Source organism: Halichoerus grypus, chromosome 4 (genome assembly GCF_964656455.1).
Source record: "Halichoerus grypus chromosome 4, mHalGry1.hap1.1, whole genome shotgun sequence".
In the NCBI taxonomy this organism is placed as follows: Eukaryota; Metazoa; Chordata; class Mammalia; order Carnivora; family Phocidae; genus Halichoerus; species Halichoerus grypus.
In genome coordinates, this window is record NC_135715.1 from 133926060 (window position 1) to 133945805 (window position 19746).

A 19746-nucleotide genomic window follows, 5' to 3' on the forward strand; every position below is an offset into this window, starting at 1 on the left:
TTTTACTCTATACTCCTAGATGATTTTCTTACCTTTCTCCCATTCCTCCTCTCCCAGAGCACCTTCACTATCAGAAATTTAATCCTTGTGCTTTAAGTTCCACATTACAAACTCCTGGTTCACCATTATTAAAATATGCTTACACAATAATACAGCATTTCACAGGCACATTATCACCACCAGTTTAGATAATAAAACCATTATAACAGTCATTGCTCAACACTATCTTACATTCTGTAGCTCATCTGTATTTTTAAATTTAAATGAATATTTTAAAAATACAAGCTTATCCAAAAAGAACAGTAAACCAAAATTAATTCATCATCCAACATATAGTCTATACTCAAATTTCCTGAAATATCTCAAAAACATCCTTTATAACCATTTTTCTCCCAATCCAGGAGCAAATCAGGATTCACAGATTCAATTTGGCTATGTCTCTTTTGTCTCAACCAATCTACAAAAGTCCCTCTGCCTCCCTTTGTTCTTCATGGCACTGAACACTTTGAAGAAAGAGTCCAGGCCAGTTGTCCAGTAGGATGTTGCAGGAGTATTTTCTCATGACTAAATTCAAATCAAACATTTCCACCATGGGGGAAAAAAAAAACAACATTTCCACCATGAAAACTATAGGTGATCTGTGTTCCTCTTGTTGCATCACCTCAGAATGCGCCTAATGTCAGACTGTCGGTGCCACTGCCAATAAAAAATGAGTTTCCTTATTATGGTAGTGAAAAACACATCTCTCCATTTTAAATACCCATTTTCTCTTTTGTAATAAATAACTCATCTACAGGGTGAAACTTTGAGACCTTGAAAATATACTGGTCTCTAAAACATTTTACTAAATGATTTTAACAACCACTGATGATCCCTGCCTTAATTAATAATTATGCTGGGCAATACTGAATGTTCATTTCCTGATTCTGCATCCCTTCTATGTTAGCTGACATTCTTCCAAGAGACTACCACATAACAACAAGCATACCTAGCTTGGTTCTTAAGCACCATTCCCCACTAAAATGAAGCAGGGCTCCTTGGAGAAAAATCTGTTCACATTCATTGCAGAGACCACAGTGATACTAGAGAGAGATGGTAGGGATGTGTCTATACATGAGCACAAAAATTCACAAAAATGTTTACATCTCTTAAATCTAAATAAAGAGTATGCAAGTATTCTTTGTACAGTATTTTCAATTTTCTATAGGTATAATATTTTTTAAAAGTAAAAAGTTGTTTAAAAAAATTGGGGGGAGGAGTGAGAAATCCTGCAGAAATGTGTAAGTATCAGTTTGAGAATATATATACAATTAATATAAATATATAAATGAGTATAGAGTATCATCCTAATACTAAAAATAGAATATGTAACTTTAAAACATCAGGAAAAACTCCATTTGTCCAATGGAAAGCAAGGGGTAGAAGGGAATAAAAGTGAAATATTACTAGAAGACATTAGACAATAGATAGCACAGCAAGTCAGAAAGTAACAATAATTACAAAAAATGTAATGGACTAGACCCACCTTTTAAGAGGTAAAAACACTAATATTCTATCAAAAAAGACATGGGGCCTACAAGAAATACAATTAAAACAAAATGAGTAAAAATAATAGAAAAACATATACCCATATATCTAAGACAAATATGAATGAAAAGAAAGCCAATGATACTAATCTTAAGATTTGAAAAAAACAAGTATTAAATGAAAAAATAATTTACATGGTTATAAAAAGAACAAAATAAGATGTATGTATGTAAAAATATGGCCTCAAAATGTATCAAGCAAATATTGATAACTACAGGCTGAAATATATAAATCAATAATCACAGCCAATGATTTCCTAAATGAATTGAAGCACAGCTGACACGCAATGTTACATCAGTTTCAGGTGTACAACATAGTGACTGGACAACTCTATATGTTATGCTATGGTCATAAGTGTAGCTGCCATCTGTCATCATACAATGCTGTTATAATACCACTGATGTTTCATATATATATATTCCCTATATAGCTGAAGATTTTAATACGCCACTCAGAAAAAGGTCAAGCTGACAATACAAGGAAATATTTAAGATCTGAACAAATAAAATTAAGAGCTATTAGATATGAAATGTTTATAAAACAGGGCACATTTCAGGAATTAATGTCATACAAACTATATTTTCAAAATGTAATGCAATAAATTAGAAATCCATAACAAAAGAAAAGCTCAAAATATCCCAATTAATAACCCTTGTCTTAAAAAGGAAATAAAGGTGGGGTGCCCTCCTGGCTCAGTCAATGGAACAAGTAACTGTTGATCTCAGAGTTGTGGAGTTTGAGCTCCACGGTGGGTGTAGAGCTTACATAAAAAAAAAAAAGTGGAGTAAGTATTGTAGTATGTAGTTTTTTGGGTCTGACTTCTTTTAGCATAATCCATTCATCTGAGATGCATCCATGTTGTTATATATTATCAACAGTCTCTTACTTTTTATTGCTAAATAGTATTTCATTGTATAAATGTATATACCACACTTCTTTTCAATACATTTCTCTTAGATGAGGAAGTTAGTTGAGTTGTTTCCAATATTCTGAAAATTACAAATTAAGCTTCTCCTTCCTTTTAGATTTGACAGTTGTTTATGTGGTGTAAATTACCGCTCAAAACATAGAATATTTCCATTTCTGAAGATCATGACCAATATAAAGAAAAAATATATATGTGAGGTGTAAGAAATAAAACTGTCATTTTTGGAAGATAATTATTGGTTAGAGAAGCCTAAAGAATCAACGAACTGTTACAACCAAAAAAAAAAAGAAAAAAAGACCCAACAGCAAGACCGCTGCACATAAGACCAAACCATAAAAATCAAACACCTCCTAGGTCCACAATAACCAACTAGAAAATAAAAAAAAATACTTTAGCCACAAAAACTAAAGTATTCAGAAATTAGCCAAAAGAATTCATAAAAACTAGCCAAAAATTCTTAAGATCTCTATAGGGAGAACTGAATAAATGGAGACACGTTTCATGTATTTGGATGGGACAACCTAATCTTATAAAGATTTTAACTACTCCTCAATTAATCTATAAATGCAATGCACTCAAAATAAGAATTCTATTTGATAATCTTTTAAGGAAAAAGACACAAATAAGCTATTACAGAAGAATCCCCAAATGCTAACAAGCAAATGAAGGGATACTCAAATTTTAAATGAGGGAATAAAGAACCATAAAAAAACTAAGTCAGCTTTACTGAGTCAACTTTATAAAAGAAGATTAAAGAAGAGACTTGCTCTACCATATAAAAAAGATATATCAAAAATACAACAGTATTTTTTTAAAATGTGATACTGGGGGGCGCCTGGGTGGCTCAGTCGTTAAGCGTCTGCCTTCAGCTCAGGTCATGATCCCAGCGTCCTGGGATCGAGCCCCGCATCGGGCTCCCTGCTCCGCGGGAAGCCTGCTTCTCCCTCTCTCACTCCCACTGCTTGTGTTCCCTCTCTCACTCCCACTGCTTGTGTTCCCTCTCTCACTGTGTATCTCTCTGTCAAGTAAATAAATAAAATCTTTTTAAAAAATAAATAAATAAATAAATAAATAATAAATAAAATGTGATACTGGGACAAGAATACAGACCAGTGGAACGTAAGAGAAATTTCAGACAGATCCATATATATACATGGCAAATTAATATATGATAAAGGTAGCATCACCGATCAGTGGGAAAATATGGATGATTTAAAAAGCACTGTGGAGAGGGGCGCCTGGGTGGCTCCGTCAGTTAAATGTCCAACTCTTGATTTCAGCTCAGATCATGATCTCAGGGTCTTGTAATCAAGCCTGCGGCAGGCTCCACACTCGGGGAGTCTGCTTGAGATTCTCTCTCTCCCCCTGCCCCCACCCCTCTCTCTAAAATAAATAAATAAATCTTTAAAAAAATGTTTTAAAAAAAGAAGCACTGTGGAGAAAACTGGTTCACCAGATGGACAAAAGTAAAACTTGATCCCTATCAATACTATATAAAAGGTGGGGCCTAAAGGGCAAATATGATAGTAAAACTATAAAATTAACAGAAGAATCTGCAGAGTATCTTTGTGGCCCAGGGGTGAGGAACAAGTATTTAATTCTCAGAATACCTCAGGGTCCACTGAACCCAATTTTAATGTTTGAGCTTCTTTTTCAAGTAGTTCTACCTATTTGTAAAGATTGGTATTTGTCACAAGGTGGGGAGAGAGAGGGGGGCGGGTGGCACCTGGGTGGCTCAGTCAGTTAGGTTCTGACTCTTGATTTCAGCTCAAGTCATGATCTCAGGGTCGTGAGATCAAGCCCCAAGTCAGGCTCATGCTTGGTGTGGAGCCTGCTTAAGATTCTCCTTCTCCACCGCCCCACCCCCCGTTCATGCTCCCTCTCTAAAAGAAGATTAGTATTTGGGGACTTTTATTCTTTCTTAGAGATCATCCAAAGAATAAAAATAAAATTTATTTTTAATGGAATAAAATGCATTCTATCTTATAATTAATCACCAGACATCCAAAAGACCCTTTCACAAATTTAAATTACATTATGGGATCTTACTGATCTTATTTTTCCTATATTTTGTTATTACATCATCCTAGGAATTACTTCCTCATTACTCATGATCGTTCATCAATTATTCCCAACTATGCTAAAACAAACAAAAACCACTAAAAAAAAAAAAAAATAGAAGAATGAGGATATGATAGGCAGAATAATGTCCTCCAGTGACACTCACATCCTAATCCCCAGAACCTGTGAATGTTACAGGACTTTGCACATATAAGGGGGTAAGGACTTTGAACTGGGGGAATTATACCAAATTATCCAGATGGGCATGAGCCAATCTAATTGCAAGTACTTAAAAGTGATGAACCTTTCTAGATTGTGGTCAGAGGGAGATGTGACTTCCAAAGAACAGTAAGAGAGTTGCATCATTGCTGGCTTTGAAGATGGAGGAAAGAGACTACCAGTCAAGAAATTCTGTCAGCCTCTAGAAGCTAGAAAAAGGCAAGGAAAAGGTGCCCCCCACTTCCCACCACTGGAGCCTCCAAGAAAGAAATCAAGTTCTGCACACATTGATTTTAGCCCAATGAGACCAATGTCAGACTTCTGACCCTCAGAACTATAAGAAAATAAATGTCTTGTTTTAAGCAACTCTGCAGTAGTTTTTTATGGTAGAAAGAGAAAAATAATGCAGATTTAATGACTTAAAAGAGTGATGCAATAGTGAAATAAGTGATAATCTCTCAAGTTATCTTCTTGTCTTGCCCAAAGTACTGCATCATCCTTCAAGAATGTATAAAAGACTAGAGTAGGGGCGCCTGGGTGGCTCAATCAGTTAAGTATGGACTCTTGACTTTGGATCAGGTCATGATCTCACTGTCATGAGATCACACCCCATGTTGGGCTCCATGCTCAGCAAGGAGTCTGCTTGGGTTTCTCTCCCTCTGCCCCTCCTCCCACTCATGCAGGCACTACCTCTCAAATGAATAAATAAATCTTAAAAAAAAAAATACTAGAGACATCCTTGCAGACTGATATTAGATTGCACTGACTCCAGTGGAGAATTAAGAAATTTTCATTTTCCACCCAAGATGGTCAAGGGAAGAAAACGACAGCAGAAGACATTTTGTAATTATTAAACAAATCAGAAAATAAATACAAAGAGATAACAACACCTCTAGACTCTACTCTAAAACTGATGGCAATGACTATATAAGTGAAATCTCAGAGTCATCAATTGATATTATCCTAGATGAATTTTCTCAAATTCAAGAATCAATGAAATGGATAACATATTTCTAAGGAAAAAAAGGAAACATGGTATTTTCATTAGTTAGTCATTCAACTGAAGGACTTCATCATATAATATTCTTCTACATGAATTTGGACCACTTGATGCTCAAAGGATTCATGACAATATCCTTTATCTTTTATGATGTTTGTGCACCAAGATTTACTTGATACAAAGAGGATTTTTTTTTTTTTAAGACTTTATTTATTTATTTGAGAGAGAGAATGAGAGACAGAGAGCATGAGAGGGAGGAGGGTCAGAGGGAGAAGCAGACTCCCTGCCGAGCAGGGAGCCCGATGTGGGACTCAATCCCGGGACTCCAGGATCATGACCTGAGCCGAAGGCAGTCGCTTAACCAACTGAGCCACCCAGGCGCCCCTACAAAGAGGATTTTATGTTTAAATTATTATTAAAATGTCTAATAAAGTTGTTTTTCATTATACCTTTACTCCTACAGCTATAAATTAGTAGCAAAATAACTTGAAATATAAAAATAGCAAAAGGATGGGGCACCCGGGTGGCGCAGCTGGTTAAACATCCAACTCTTGGTTTTGGCTCAGGTCATGATCTCAGGGTGGTAAGATCAAGCTCCGTGCTCAGCACAGAGCCCGCTTGGGTTTCTCTCTCCCTCTGCCCCACCCACTGCTTGCTCTCTGGTGCTCTCTCTCTCTCTAATTTTTTTTTTTTTAAAGATTTTATTTATTTATTTGACAGAGAGAGAGATAGCGAGAGCAGGAACACAAGCGGGGGAGTGGGAGAGGGAGAAGCAGACTTCCCACTGAGCAGGGAGCCCGATGCGGGGCTCGATCCCAGGGTCCTGGGATCATGACCTGAGCCGAAGGCGGCTGCTTAACCGACTGAGCCACCCAGGCGCCCCACATAAATAAATCTTTAAAAGAAAAAGGAAAAGGATCTATTTGACCCAGATGGTTCATAGTGACGACTGTTTTTCTAAGTATACCAAGAGCTATCCAAAATTTCAGAGTTATAGACTATAAGTTAAAAAAAAATTGGTGACTTTGATTACAACAAAATTAAAGAGTCCTCTACAATAATCCTATACGATAATGGATATCATGAACAAAGGTGATAGACATGACAAAATGGGAGAAGTTATTTGCACTGTATACAGCCAACATGGAATTGATATGTAAGTATACCTGGAATATAGGAAAATCAGTTTGAAAAAGAAAGTAATCCTGATAGAAAAATAGGAAAAGCATTGTAACAATTTATAAGAGACTCCCAAAAAGCTAACAAGCACATGAAGAAATGCTCAAAATAATTGGTGGTACAAGAAAAAAAAAAAAAAAAAGAGGGATACTATTTTACATGTTAGACTATCAAAAATGAGAAATCCAGATGATGCCAAGTGTTTCTGGGATGTAGGGATACATAAATGATCATGCATTCTGTTAAAAGTATGGGTTAGCCCTGTACAACTGTTCTGAATAGCAATCTTATACTATTCATTCAATTTAACTCTATATATACCCTATAACCCAGCAATTCTGCACCTAAGAATGTAACCTAAACAAATGCTCACAGAGGTCCATAAGAGAAAAAGTACATGAAATCCACTACAGTGTGAGGTAATGGGGAGCTGAAGACAACGTGAGGTCTATCACTGGAAAGCCTAAGAGATATGCAGCAGTTGTACAAACAGGAACACATACAGATAGGAACAAGGGTGACAAAGGCAAGGAAGAGAAAAAATTATATAATGGGAGAAGAGCAGTTCAATCTACTCAATTAATTCTTACTCCTGAAACCGATTATGCTGTATTAGAACATCATGCCCCTGAAGTATGTTATGCTATATTAAAAATCAGGTTTGTAAATACTGAATTTTTCCCTATACATTACAAAAATTACAGTAAGTGGTAATTTGCTATTAAACACATATGTAGGATTCTTTTACAAAGTATGTTCTGGATCATTTAAAACAATGAAAGAATGTCAAATAAAGATTATAATTTTACTCACTTTTGCTCCAACACTGCAACTGCCAGTGCTTCCAGTGCTCCCACTTGCAACTCCTGTAAACCTAGCTTCCAATAATTCTTGCCTTCTTGGATCCAGACTATGAAGCTCATCCATTGCACCTATTAATAACAGAGAAGGAAAATAAAACACAAATATATATCTTCATATACACACAAACACAAAATATATAGATGTGGTTAGTTATCAATATAAACCTAATGAATGCATTCTATAAACAGATTAAGAGACGTTAAAATTTTTATCATGTCCTTCACTCATTTATCAAAACGACCAACAGTGAATTTCCAACACTTCTAACTGTAATCCACAGTAAGAAATATATTTTCCACCCAATTCAGTACAAAGACACATACACACATGTATTAAAAAATTCCACAAATACTTCTTACTGCATGCAGTGCACGCCAATATTTTCTAGTCTATTTTGTCCATCAGAAAAGAAAAACACTGGTTGTGAGCTATTTAATTGATTTCATGTGCCATTAATGGACCATGGGTCCACAGTTTGAAAAACACTACTCTCATAGTATAATCTTAGCTTATGCAGAATTCTGACACTAAGTGACATTAGTAGTTATTTTGTTTATTTATACCTTATCTGACTATATTTTAAACTGGGAAAGATTTTTTTATGACTGTCACATCCCAAAGATTTTTGGTACATTTGATAGGTTTCAGTTTCTATCAGGTGAATGAAAAATATGCATATATCAAACAGATCATTGAGGTAACAGCTATCACTGGAGAATCACTCCAATCACTGGAGAATCACTCCAATCACTGGAGAATTAAAGGGGGAAAATTAGCATCCTCATGTAATTGCTACTATGCAGACTAAAGCACCACAAATTCTAGCTAAAGTTCAATTTTAAATTTTTTTTCATGTCTGCCAACTCTCTACTGATAAAAAACCTTAGAACTGACATAAATGAGTGGTTCTCGAAAGGAATAAGGAGCAATCCCAAATCACATGTGGACACTTTCAAACTAAACTAACTAGACCCCTTCCACATACTCTGACAGTCCTCTATCTTAAAGTTTAACAGTTATTCCTATAGATTTTATCTTTTAAAATTGCTTTCATTACCTTTCATCGTTATCTGGACAGAGGACTGGATGGCTAATGGCCATCCTGCCATGTTTACTTCCATATATCTGTACCTGAATATATATTTTCTGCCCACTCTTCTTTCTTCCATCTCAAAGAGGTAACTACCTTTAAAAAGCTGAAGCCTTCAATTTTTGCTTTTGATCCCATTCCTTCTTGACATCCAAGGGATCTTGCATTTGCATGTATAGACCTAAAACTATAGAACTCTTAGAAGAAAATATAGAGTAAAGCATCATGATCTTGGAGGATTTGGCGATGATCTCTTAGATATCAAACTGGGAAAAAAATGCAAGATCCCGTGCAGAATACATAAATAAATCCTACAATTCAACAAAAAAACCTCAAACAACCCAATTTAAAACATGGGCGGGGGAGAGGGACCTGGGTGGCTCAGTCAGTTAAGCGTCTGCCTTTGGCTCAGGTCATGATCTCGGTGTCCTGGGATTGAGTCCCACACATCGGGCTCCCTGCTCAGCAGGAAGCCTGCTTCTCCCTCTCCCTCTGCTGCTCCCCCTGCTTGTGCTCTCTCGCTCTGTCAAATAAATAAATAAATAAATAAATAAGTAAGTAAGTAAGTAAGTAAGTAAAATCTTAAAAAAAATGGGAGGGGGTGGCACAGTCAGTTGAGTGTCCATCTGACTCTTGATTTCGGCTCAGGTCATAATCTCAGGGTCATAGGATTGAACCCCATACTGGGCTCTGCGCCCCGTGTTTGGCTCTGCACTCAGCGCAGAGTCTGCTTGAGATTCTCTCTCTCCCTCTCCCTCTGTCCCTCCACCTGCTGTCTCTCTAAAATAAAACTAAATTTTAAAAATCTTTAAAAAATAGATGGGCAGAGGACATGAACAGACATTTCTCCAAAGATATGTAACTGGCCAATAATTACATGAAAAGAGGTTCAATATCAATCATTAGGGAAATGCAAATCAAAACCCACAATGACATACCACTTCACACCCATTAGGATGGCTACTATAATAGAACCAAAAATAGTAAGTGTTCGTAAGGATGTGGAGAAATTTGAACCTTTGTGCATGGCTAGTGGGAACGTAAACTGGTGCAACCATTGTGGAAAACCATATGGCAGTTCCTTAAAAAATTAAACATAGAATTACATATGATCCAGAAAGTCCACTTCTGAGTATATACCCAAGAGAAATGAAAGCAAGGACTAGAAAAGATCTTTATACACCATGTTCATACCAGCATTATTCACAACAGCCAAAAGGTAGAAGCAACCTAAGTGTCCATCGATGAATGAATGGATTAACAAAATGTGGTCTATGCATAAAATGGAATATTACTCAACATTAAAAACAAAGAAAATTTTGACACAGGTTACAATACAGATGAACTTTGAAGACATTATGCTAAGTGTGAAATAAGCCAAACACAAAAGGACATAAATTGTACAATTCCGGATTCCTAATAGTCAAATTCAGAGACAGAAAGTAGATGATGGCTGACAGAGACAGAGGGGCATGGTGGAATGAGAAGTTAGTGTTTAATGGGTACAGAGTTTCAATGGGGAAGATACAAAAGTTCTGGAGATGGATGGTGGTGATGATAGTACAATAATGTGAATATACTTAATGGCACTGAACTGTACACCTAAAAATAGTTAAAAATGGTAAATGTTGTATGTATTATGTACACTTTACCACAACGCTTACAAATAATTTTTTAAAAATAATTAAATTGAACTTCATCAAAATTTTAACTTTGCTAGTTCAAAATACATGGTTGTAAAAATGAAAAACAAGAGACACGGAGAAAATATTTATAAAACATTTATGTGCTATATACTATTTCTACTCTTTGGCTTGGTAACTGGTTGATGGGATGGCCCACTGAAATTTAGCAGAGAAGATGAGGACCTAAGTCCCCACTTTGACCTGAACCAACTAATAATGTAGTATTTTGTTTAACCCTGTTTTTGTTTCTTAGATATACAGCTTCCTCTAGGACCTCAACCCTCCCCCATGAGGTCCTAGAGGAAGCTAAACGATAGAGGAAAAACAAACAATTGGTTTCTAACCAAAACTCCTACGAGTCCCAACCTCACTAATAGTTCTTAACACCTTCTAACAAGTTTTTACAACTTTTTAATGGCGATGTATGCAAGAACCCCTGGTATAATTCTTGGCAAATAACAGATGCTTAACAAATATTAGCATACTTGTCTGTTTTTTTTAAAGATTTTATTTGTCTATTAGAGAGAGACAGAGAGCACAAGCCGGGGGGGAGGGGGAAGAGTGGCAGGCAGAGGAAGAGGGAGAAGCAGGCTCCCCACTGAGCAGGGAACTCAACATGGGGCTCGATCCCAGGACCCTGGGATCATGAACTGAGCTGAAGGCAGACACTTAACTGACTGAGCCATCCCGGCGGCCCTAGCATACTTGTCTAAATAAAAATGTAACCTTGAATACTAGAGCCTGCCTCCCAAAATGCAGTCCATTGACCAGCAGCATCTGTTATCACCTCAGATGCTTATAAGAAATGCAAAATCTTGGGTCCCACCCCTAGACCTAGCAAATCAGAATCTGCATTTAGTAAGATCTTCAGGTAATTATTACGTGCATTCATGTCTGAGAAGCACTGCTATAGAATCTGGGTCCTCAAACTTTTCCTGAAAAGGGCCCAAATGTATTTCAGTCTTTGCAGGTCAAGGACAAAAACACGTAGATACTTACATAATGAGAGAGAAAAACTTCCTATAAACTTTCTGTTGACAAAATTCAAGATATAATAAGTATATTTTATAATATTATAAAATATAAGTCTGCTAATAAAAAAATGGAATTGGGGTAACACTTAATTTTAGTTTCCTATCATCAAAATCTTGCAAATATTCAACAATTATGTTGATCAGCTTTTATGTATTTATCTTTGAAATGTCTTTTCTGACAGATAGGTACTGCTAAATACTGGTATTGACCCACAAGTACATGATTTTAATGAGTATATTCATTACTTTGAAGGCAGCTATAGAAGTCTCTTAGATTCTTTTGATATTTGCTTTTCAATATGTCACTACACTGCAGAATAATCACTTCCAATTGGAAGTTAGGTAGAAGTTCCTCAAGTGCACAATTAAATGGATTTTGAGATATGGAAACTTTCTTTGCACTTGCATCAATGTCTGAAAATTGTTGCTGGAACTGTAGTTTGATGGTGGAAAATATATTCATGCAAATTCATATGGGAATGAAGATCTCACTTTGACAGAAGAAATGTATAAAGCAGCTGGATGTTACTTGTGATTCAAACATCAGTTGTCACTGAAATGACTTAACTGCAGCTTAAGTTCACATGTAAGCACTATTTTGCCTCATAATTTTATGTTAGATTCATTCAAAAATATTTCTAAATCTTCAGAAAAAGCTAATTTCCAAAGCCAATCAGTATTTGACAATAGTGGTTGAAGGCCATCCTGCTTCATTCAGAAAAATTTCATTATCAGTCCTAAGCTCAAAAAATTGTAAAACAATTTTACTACTAAAGCCAGTCAAGATATCCAGCTTCTATGGCCAATAAAAATTCACGCAGCTGATGCTAATTAAATCCATGAGAGCAAATGAAGAGCACCACTGACAATACTGATTCAGTAACACATGATAAATTCAAATATTTTCTGCAAAGTACCTACTGATGAATAACACAACAAATAACCATAGCTTTGAACACCTCACATTTTTATAAGCTTTGTAAAGTTATCCAACTAAGCCTTTTTCTGTTCCACACATATTTTTACCACCATCAGTTTTAACACATCTTATCAGATTCCACTTCAGATTGTACTTAGTGTTTTCTCAACTTTGAAGATATTCTTGTGTGTAGTTGTTCTCTACAGACTATTCATAGAGTTTAATTGTTCTGCCACTTCAAATCTGGCATTGACACCTTGAATAAACAACAACTGAATAGTATCAATAACATCTGTCAACTCAGCAAGAGCCAAGGAAAACCACTATAAATTACTTGCCTTGTTTTTTAATTGACTACTGATGTTGCTTCAAATGTCCTTAACTCTTAAATCAACTGTTCTTGCCAAAAAATTTATAGTCTAAAACAAGTTTATTTTTTCTGGACACATTTTTTTTGCTGCAATCAAATACAATTTAATTAACTCACCATCAGTAAATGGCTTTCCTTGCTTGGCTAACAAATGAGCCACTTGGAAACTTATTTTGGTGGCAGCCTCATTTTCAATTTTTATTTTTATGAAGAAATTATGCTGTGATAAGATATTCCATTTTAAATTGACTGTTACTTTAAGAAAACAGAATTGAGAATAGTGTGGTATATGCTTAGTCTAATAATGTCAACATAAATTCTTCTCTAACAGCTACAGTGTCACTGAATAAAAAAATGTTTTGCTAATTCAACAAAATAATATACACTCCACTGTGCCTTAAAAGCATGGCACTCAGAGTCCATTTTTCTTTTCTTGTTTTGACATGATAGATATGCACTGGTATAAAAAAATAAAACAAATATTGCAGGCTGGCAATACACATGGCACTCAAAACACCGTCAAGTTATAACAGCAGCACTGAAATTTGTAGTGCACCAAAAGCTGTATGAAATGATAAGAATGTCACAACTACTCTGCTCTGCCATTATAATGCAGAAACAGCTGTGTTCCAATAAAACTTTATTTATGGGCACTAAAATTTGAATTTCACATATCATAAAGTATTGTTCTTTCAATTTTTTAACCATGCAAAAATAGGTACTTTGCTGACTCCTGCTGTAGCAAACACATTTCAAAGATTTTAATTTTTTATGGAATCAAACTGTCATTTCTGACACTTATCAGAAATTTGGTCCTTAATTACAAGAGGTGAGATTTTCTGAAGAATATGTAATTTCACTATAATCCACTAAATTCTTTATTATACAATATACTTTGGAAAAAGAAATTATAAAAGCCACTCTAAAGACCATATCATCCTTAAAGAATACCCATCTCTAAATACAACCACCCGTCTCCCAATTATGCTACTATTCTTACTAAACTGCTCCATAAAATGTATTACAAACCCAAAATTTCACATAAAAAATATAATGAGATGTCACTACCCAAATTAGAGATCACATCCTATTCTTTTTTTTTTTTAATTTTATTTATTTATTTGACAGAGAGAGACAGCAAGAGAGGGAACACAAGCAGGGGGAGTGGGAGAGGGAGAAGCAGGCTTCCCGCCGAGCAAGGAGCCCAAAACAGGGCTCGATCCCAGGACCCTGGGACCACGACCCAAACCGAAGGCAGACGCTTAACCAACTGAGCCACATCCTATTCTATAAAGAAAAAATTTAGGGAAACATAAATGAAGGCCACAGTTTTACCCATTAGAGAAGTATGTCATGGCCCCTTCTAATAAACATTTTCTCTCTCCCTCTCTTACACACACACACACACACACACACACACACACACACACTCTTTCACTCACTCAATAGATGTTAGTTTTTATAAAACTAGCCTCCCAAGGTGACCAGTCTAAAAAAGATGCATGTATTTAGACATAGTATTAGTTCTGGTTAGTCAGCATTACTTTATAGTTTTATCACCTTTTTATGACAAGGAATCTATCTTTCATTATATCATTTTTTAATTACCTTAAGACTTCATCTTCCTTGGCAGATAGTCAAAACAAAATCACGATATCTAGAAAGCATGTTAATACCAGAAAGGTTAATACCAGTTACCAAAAAGCAAATGAGTTTGCTCACTTAGACCTTTCTAATAAATTCAACTGCTACTAAGCCATTGCCTTACATTTTTAAATTTAAAACTTCCTGAAGTCTGAAAATATTTTAACTCATTCCAGATTTTAATTGTTACTTTTTATATTTCATCTGATAAGCTGATTTATACAGAACAGTTAAGGTCTTTCTTCTATTAATACTTTTCACATTATACTTGATAAGGCAAAGAACTCTGATTAAAACACAAATACCATGATAAAGTTAGAAATTATTTCAACAAGATAAAATATTCCATTTAAATCAGTCCTTTTCATTAGTTTTTTAATGCATTTCAAAGTATAGGAAACAAAAAGAATTTAAGAAGGCTACACTGTTCAACACTCCAGAATTTCTGACTCTTGTCTTGAAACATCCATTTTAACATGGTTAATAGAATATATCTATTTTCAAATACAGTATTTTGTATCATATATTTAGCAAACATACCTATTACTTTTGTTGACTACATTACATTCTAACATTTATTCCACAGCTTGATTGCCAATTTAAAACCAAATATCCTAATTTTTTGGTACTTAAATGAACATGTTAAATGGAGCTATCACAAAAGTGGCCCAATTTCTTTCATAACCTTTCCCCCCCCATGAATCTAAAAAAAGATCTCCCACATTTTTACCTCATGATTTTAAATATTAGCATTTGGAAATTTAATCCATTTAGAATTTAATTGTATATAGCTATATTTTTTTCCAAAGGAAAATGTCATAAAATTTCTCACAAATGCAACCTTTCCCACTGATCTGAAATACTTCTCTAGCCATCTATCATATTCCCACATAAATATGGGTCTGTTTCTGTACTTTATTCTGTTCCACTAAACTATCTGAGCTATACACATCTATCCATCTACCTACACATGTATGTATTGTATATATACATATATATATATATTTACATACCTACACTCTTTTTCAGACACACACCCCAAATATTTCATCGAGAATGGCTGAAAAGAGTAAGCATAGAAAGCCAGATTCCTGAATCTAGTATATACAATCAGTTATATAAGCCTGTGGTACAGAAAAGACAGGTCTGATCTAGAACCATTCCAAGTCAGATAAATACCTCGCCTTATCTTTAAGATACTTAGTCATTTTAAACACTTTTGTTATAATCCTTACAGCAAAGAATTCGGACATACTGAGACCAAATTATTCATATAAAAAAATAGCTTGCATCAGAGTAAAGCACAGAGTTTTGGTTTTTGCTTCTCTGCCCTGTCATGACCTTAGAGAATTAGTAATAATTTAATTTCATATTTTATTCTTATAAATAAAAAATGTCTGACAGCTAATTTTTCTTTCATCAAAAATAAATACACAAATAGGCAAGTTGTGTAAGCATGGCCAAGTTCCTTAGCCATGTTTCAGCTTCTTTATATATAAAACGGATAATAAAAGTATGTACCCTTATAGTTGTTAGAATAAGATAAGTGTATATGAAGAGTTTTAAACTAAACCTGTCACTTAGTATTCAATAAATGTGAGCATATATGTATGCTACAATACAAGTGCTCAATAAAGACTGGCATTTATTATGTACATAATATAAGCTCCCTTCTAGCTTTCTCCCTGTGGTTAGAATTTCCTGGTAGGTAAAATGGCATATACTTCAATGCCTAATTTTTTTCTGTTAATGTCAAAGTAATATAACTAACTCCTATTCCTCTACCTTCTTTAAGCTTATAATAATTTGCTATTTTTAGAATCAATTTCTCTCATATACACACATATATACATATACACACATATATGCATGTATATATACATATACACACATATACATACAGGTACATATGTGTGTATACATATATACATATATATATGTATTTTTATAGTAGGCCACTTCTCTATTTTAACATCTTGTCTCATCTTAAGGAAATTGAGATACTGAGAGATTAAATCATATTACCTATTGTTAGAACTGATATCCACTCAACTAAGCACCCCTTATCCCAAAAGAGCAGTCCAAAAGAAGAGTGTAAGAGTGTGTGTGTGTGTGAGAGAGAGAGAGGGAGAGAGAGAAAATGAACACGCATGTGCTTATGCATGTAAAAAGCAATGTTTTCTAAGAAAGGTCCAAAATAGGAATTTGGTAAAACCTGGACTAGTTATTACTTTCTTATTACTACGACATCAACTGGTATCCTATCCCTAACCTAAGTACTAATTATTTAAGAATCTTTTTTAGTTCCATGCTTTTCCCCCATTATTAATGTAATAAATGCTGGTTGAAATAAATCATACAGAAATATAAAAATGAAAGCCCCAATACTCCCGTTTCCCAAAATCCCACTCCTCAGAGGTAATCATTTTGATATACCTTCAAAAGGACAGTGACGACTGACTACCCCGCAGTACTTCTTTTTGGTCTGTTCTATCCTAATAGGGCAGGGTGAAAGAAGGACTCCAGAACAGTTACCTCGTACAGTCCATCTGCAGCAGGGAAGAAAACCTCTGACAAGGAAGTTGCATGTACTCTACATAAGAAGTCCAAGTTGAGCACTATCCACCTTTCAAAACACTATCTGAAACAATGTATTATAATAAACAAGGATAAAATATTCTAGATGTTTATACAGTGATTTCAACACAGGCATTATTTCACCAACATCATCTCTATCATATCTTAAAAAGACTCTTAAAATGGGTTTCTGTGGACACTTATTGTAGCAAAATAGCTTTAGGGTTAAGAGCATAGGCTCTGCTGCCAGAATCCCAGCTCTGTCCTCATCCATAAAATCCTGGTAATAACAGAGCCTACTCCACAGGATTCTTATCCAATTCAGTGAGATGATACTGGCAAGCCCTTAGCAGGTTCCTGGAATATATAGCCTCCATAATTTTTACTTACTATTACTGAGTCCTAGAAAAATAAGCAACTTCCCCAAAATTGCATGCCAAGTAAGTGATGTGAGAACAGAAAGCAACAAAAGGATATTAACAAACAGTAGAGCATTCCAGTTCACTCATTTTCAATTTCACTAGCCTAAATCTTCAAACAAAGAAGAAAAAAATAAAATTTTTAAATTAATAAACCCAAAAGATTTCCAACAAAAAAACCACTCTGCTTAGGAACCCTACCTGCTCTAAATGCCCACACAGACATGTTCAACATAAATTATGCTGCTCAATGAAAATAAAAACAGTCTTTAACTATCATTCCCAACTCTAAATTACTGTACAACTCCAGAGAATGCCAAAAGTTTAGGTGCCAGGTACATAAATGAGTGCATAAACCCATTAAGATCATAACATTCCTCTAGAAAGATACATTTCCAAAGACCAAATCACCCAAGATTCAAAATTTTTAAATTCTAGTAAGATTTTCTATTACTTTCAACCTTAACAGAAATGCCAACATGTAACTTTAGTTTTTAAAATATTTATATATATTTTTTTATATTTATATATATATATATATATATGTATGTATTCAGAGGGGGGGCAGTGAGATCCAATATCGAAGAGGAGGGGGAGAGAGGGAAAGAGAGAGAGAGAATCTTAAGCAGGCTCCATGCCCAGCGCAGAGCCCAATACAGGGCTTGATCTCACAACCCTGAGATCATGACCTGAGCTGAAATCAAGAGTCAGATGCTTAACCAACTGAGCCACCCAGGCGCCCAACCAACTTGTAACTTTAGAAAAATATATAAGTAAATCAACTTTAACAAAGGATGAGAAATTGTGATTTTTAACAGGTTGAACCACATGAAGTTATATTCAAACATTTTAAATATATAAAATAGGTTCGTATGGTTCAAACTATTTACTTGATGACCAAAATGGTCTAGAGTATGAGCAGTCCTCTAGTATCTTTACAAATGATTATGACTGCCATTTTACAGAAATTCAATACAGAATACAGAACTCAAAGAAATTGTGGGTCACATCATTCTCATATATTTTTAATTTGTGTATTATCTCAAAGCTGCCAAAATGGAGTGATAAATGCAAAGCCTTATTAAGTTTATACCTTATAAGGTTGGCCCTCATAGTCTTCCAGACACTCTGTATATTTAAAAAGTCTGACTTATACCAAGTTTTCTTTCAATTATAGTAATTTTCTAACTTAACATTTCCCAGTGTCAAGTTATTTGTCTTATGAAGAAAAGGACATGTATCTTTATAATGACAAGAAATAAGCAATTTCACTTCTTCCCCTTTTTACCACTGGTCATAAACCCCAAATTGCCAACAATAAAGTAAAATGCAAAAATGCAAAAAATTAGAGCCTAAAAATCCCACTCATAGTCCTACTACGCAAAGATAAACTAATGTCAACAACACTCAAGTTTTCTTCCAGTCTTTTTTCTGTTTACTCTTTTTTAAAGACCTATTTATTTATCAGGGGAAGTGGGGCATAGGGAGAAAATCTCAAGCAGACTCCCTGCTGAGCACAGAGTCTGACTCCCAGATCGTTCTCACCACCCTGAGATCATGACCGGAGCAGAAAACAAGAGTCAGATGCTTAACCGACTGAGTCACCCAGGCGCCCCATTTTTCTGCATACTTTTTATTCCTCGATTAACATTACACTTTTTATAGTAGCCCCTGGCATTCAAAGATGTTTCCACATTCATAATTTCAACCATTTGCAAAAGACCCTAAAAGTGATGACATAATAAAATTAATCATTCGCTGAAGTGCTGCTAAAATGAGAAACTTATATAACCTCCACCCATTCAATTCTCAGTCTGGGTTTGATTTTCCTTATAGGTAGTCATATATCCTGAAAGTCATATAGTTATCCCCCCCACCAAAAAAACTATTTTGTTTTTGAAAAATCTTTCCCCCAAATAAACCTGATTAACAGTGTTAATGATGAAAGTGCCAGTGGCAGTTCTTTGCCATAAAAAAAACCTTCAGATAAATTATAAATGTAATTTATATAAGTTTACTGCATTTTTTTTTTTTTAAAGATTTTATTTATTTATTTGACAGAGAGAGAGGCAGCGAGAGCAGGAACACAAGCAGGGGGAGTGGGAGAGGGAGAAGCAGGCTTCCCGCGGAGCAGGGAGCCCAATGCGGGGCTCGATCCCAGGACCCTGGG

At 35.1% G+C, this 19746-nt stretch overlaps 1 protein-coding gene across 4 annotated transcripts in view; it reads right to left on the reverse strand.

The window, feature by feature from the left end:
- Nucleotides 1–19746, reverse strand: part of TLK1 (tousled like kinase 1) — a 154743-nt gene that overhangs the window by 98761 nt on the left and 36236 nt on the right. For 2 of the 4 annotated variants that reach the window (XM_036067310.2, XM_078070982.1), the window contains 2 exons: nt 14545–14593; nt 7788–7906 (listed from right to left, as the gene is read on the reverse strand). In XM_036067310.2, the coding sequence (XP_035923203.1) occupies nt 7788–7901 (114 nt within the window). In that variant the 5' untranslated portion in view covers nt 7902–7906; nt 14545–14593. Of the gene's footprint in view, nt 1–7787; nt 7907–14544; nt 14594–17115; nt 17195–19746 lie in introns of those variants that run through there. The other 2 variants (XM_036067309.2, XM_036067307.2) reach the window with 2 other exon arrangements.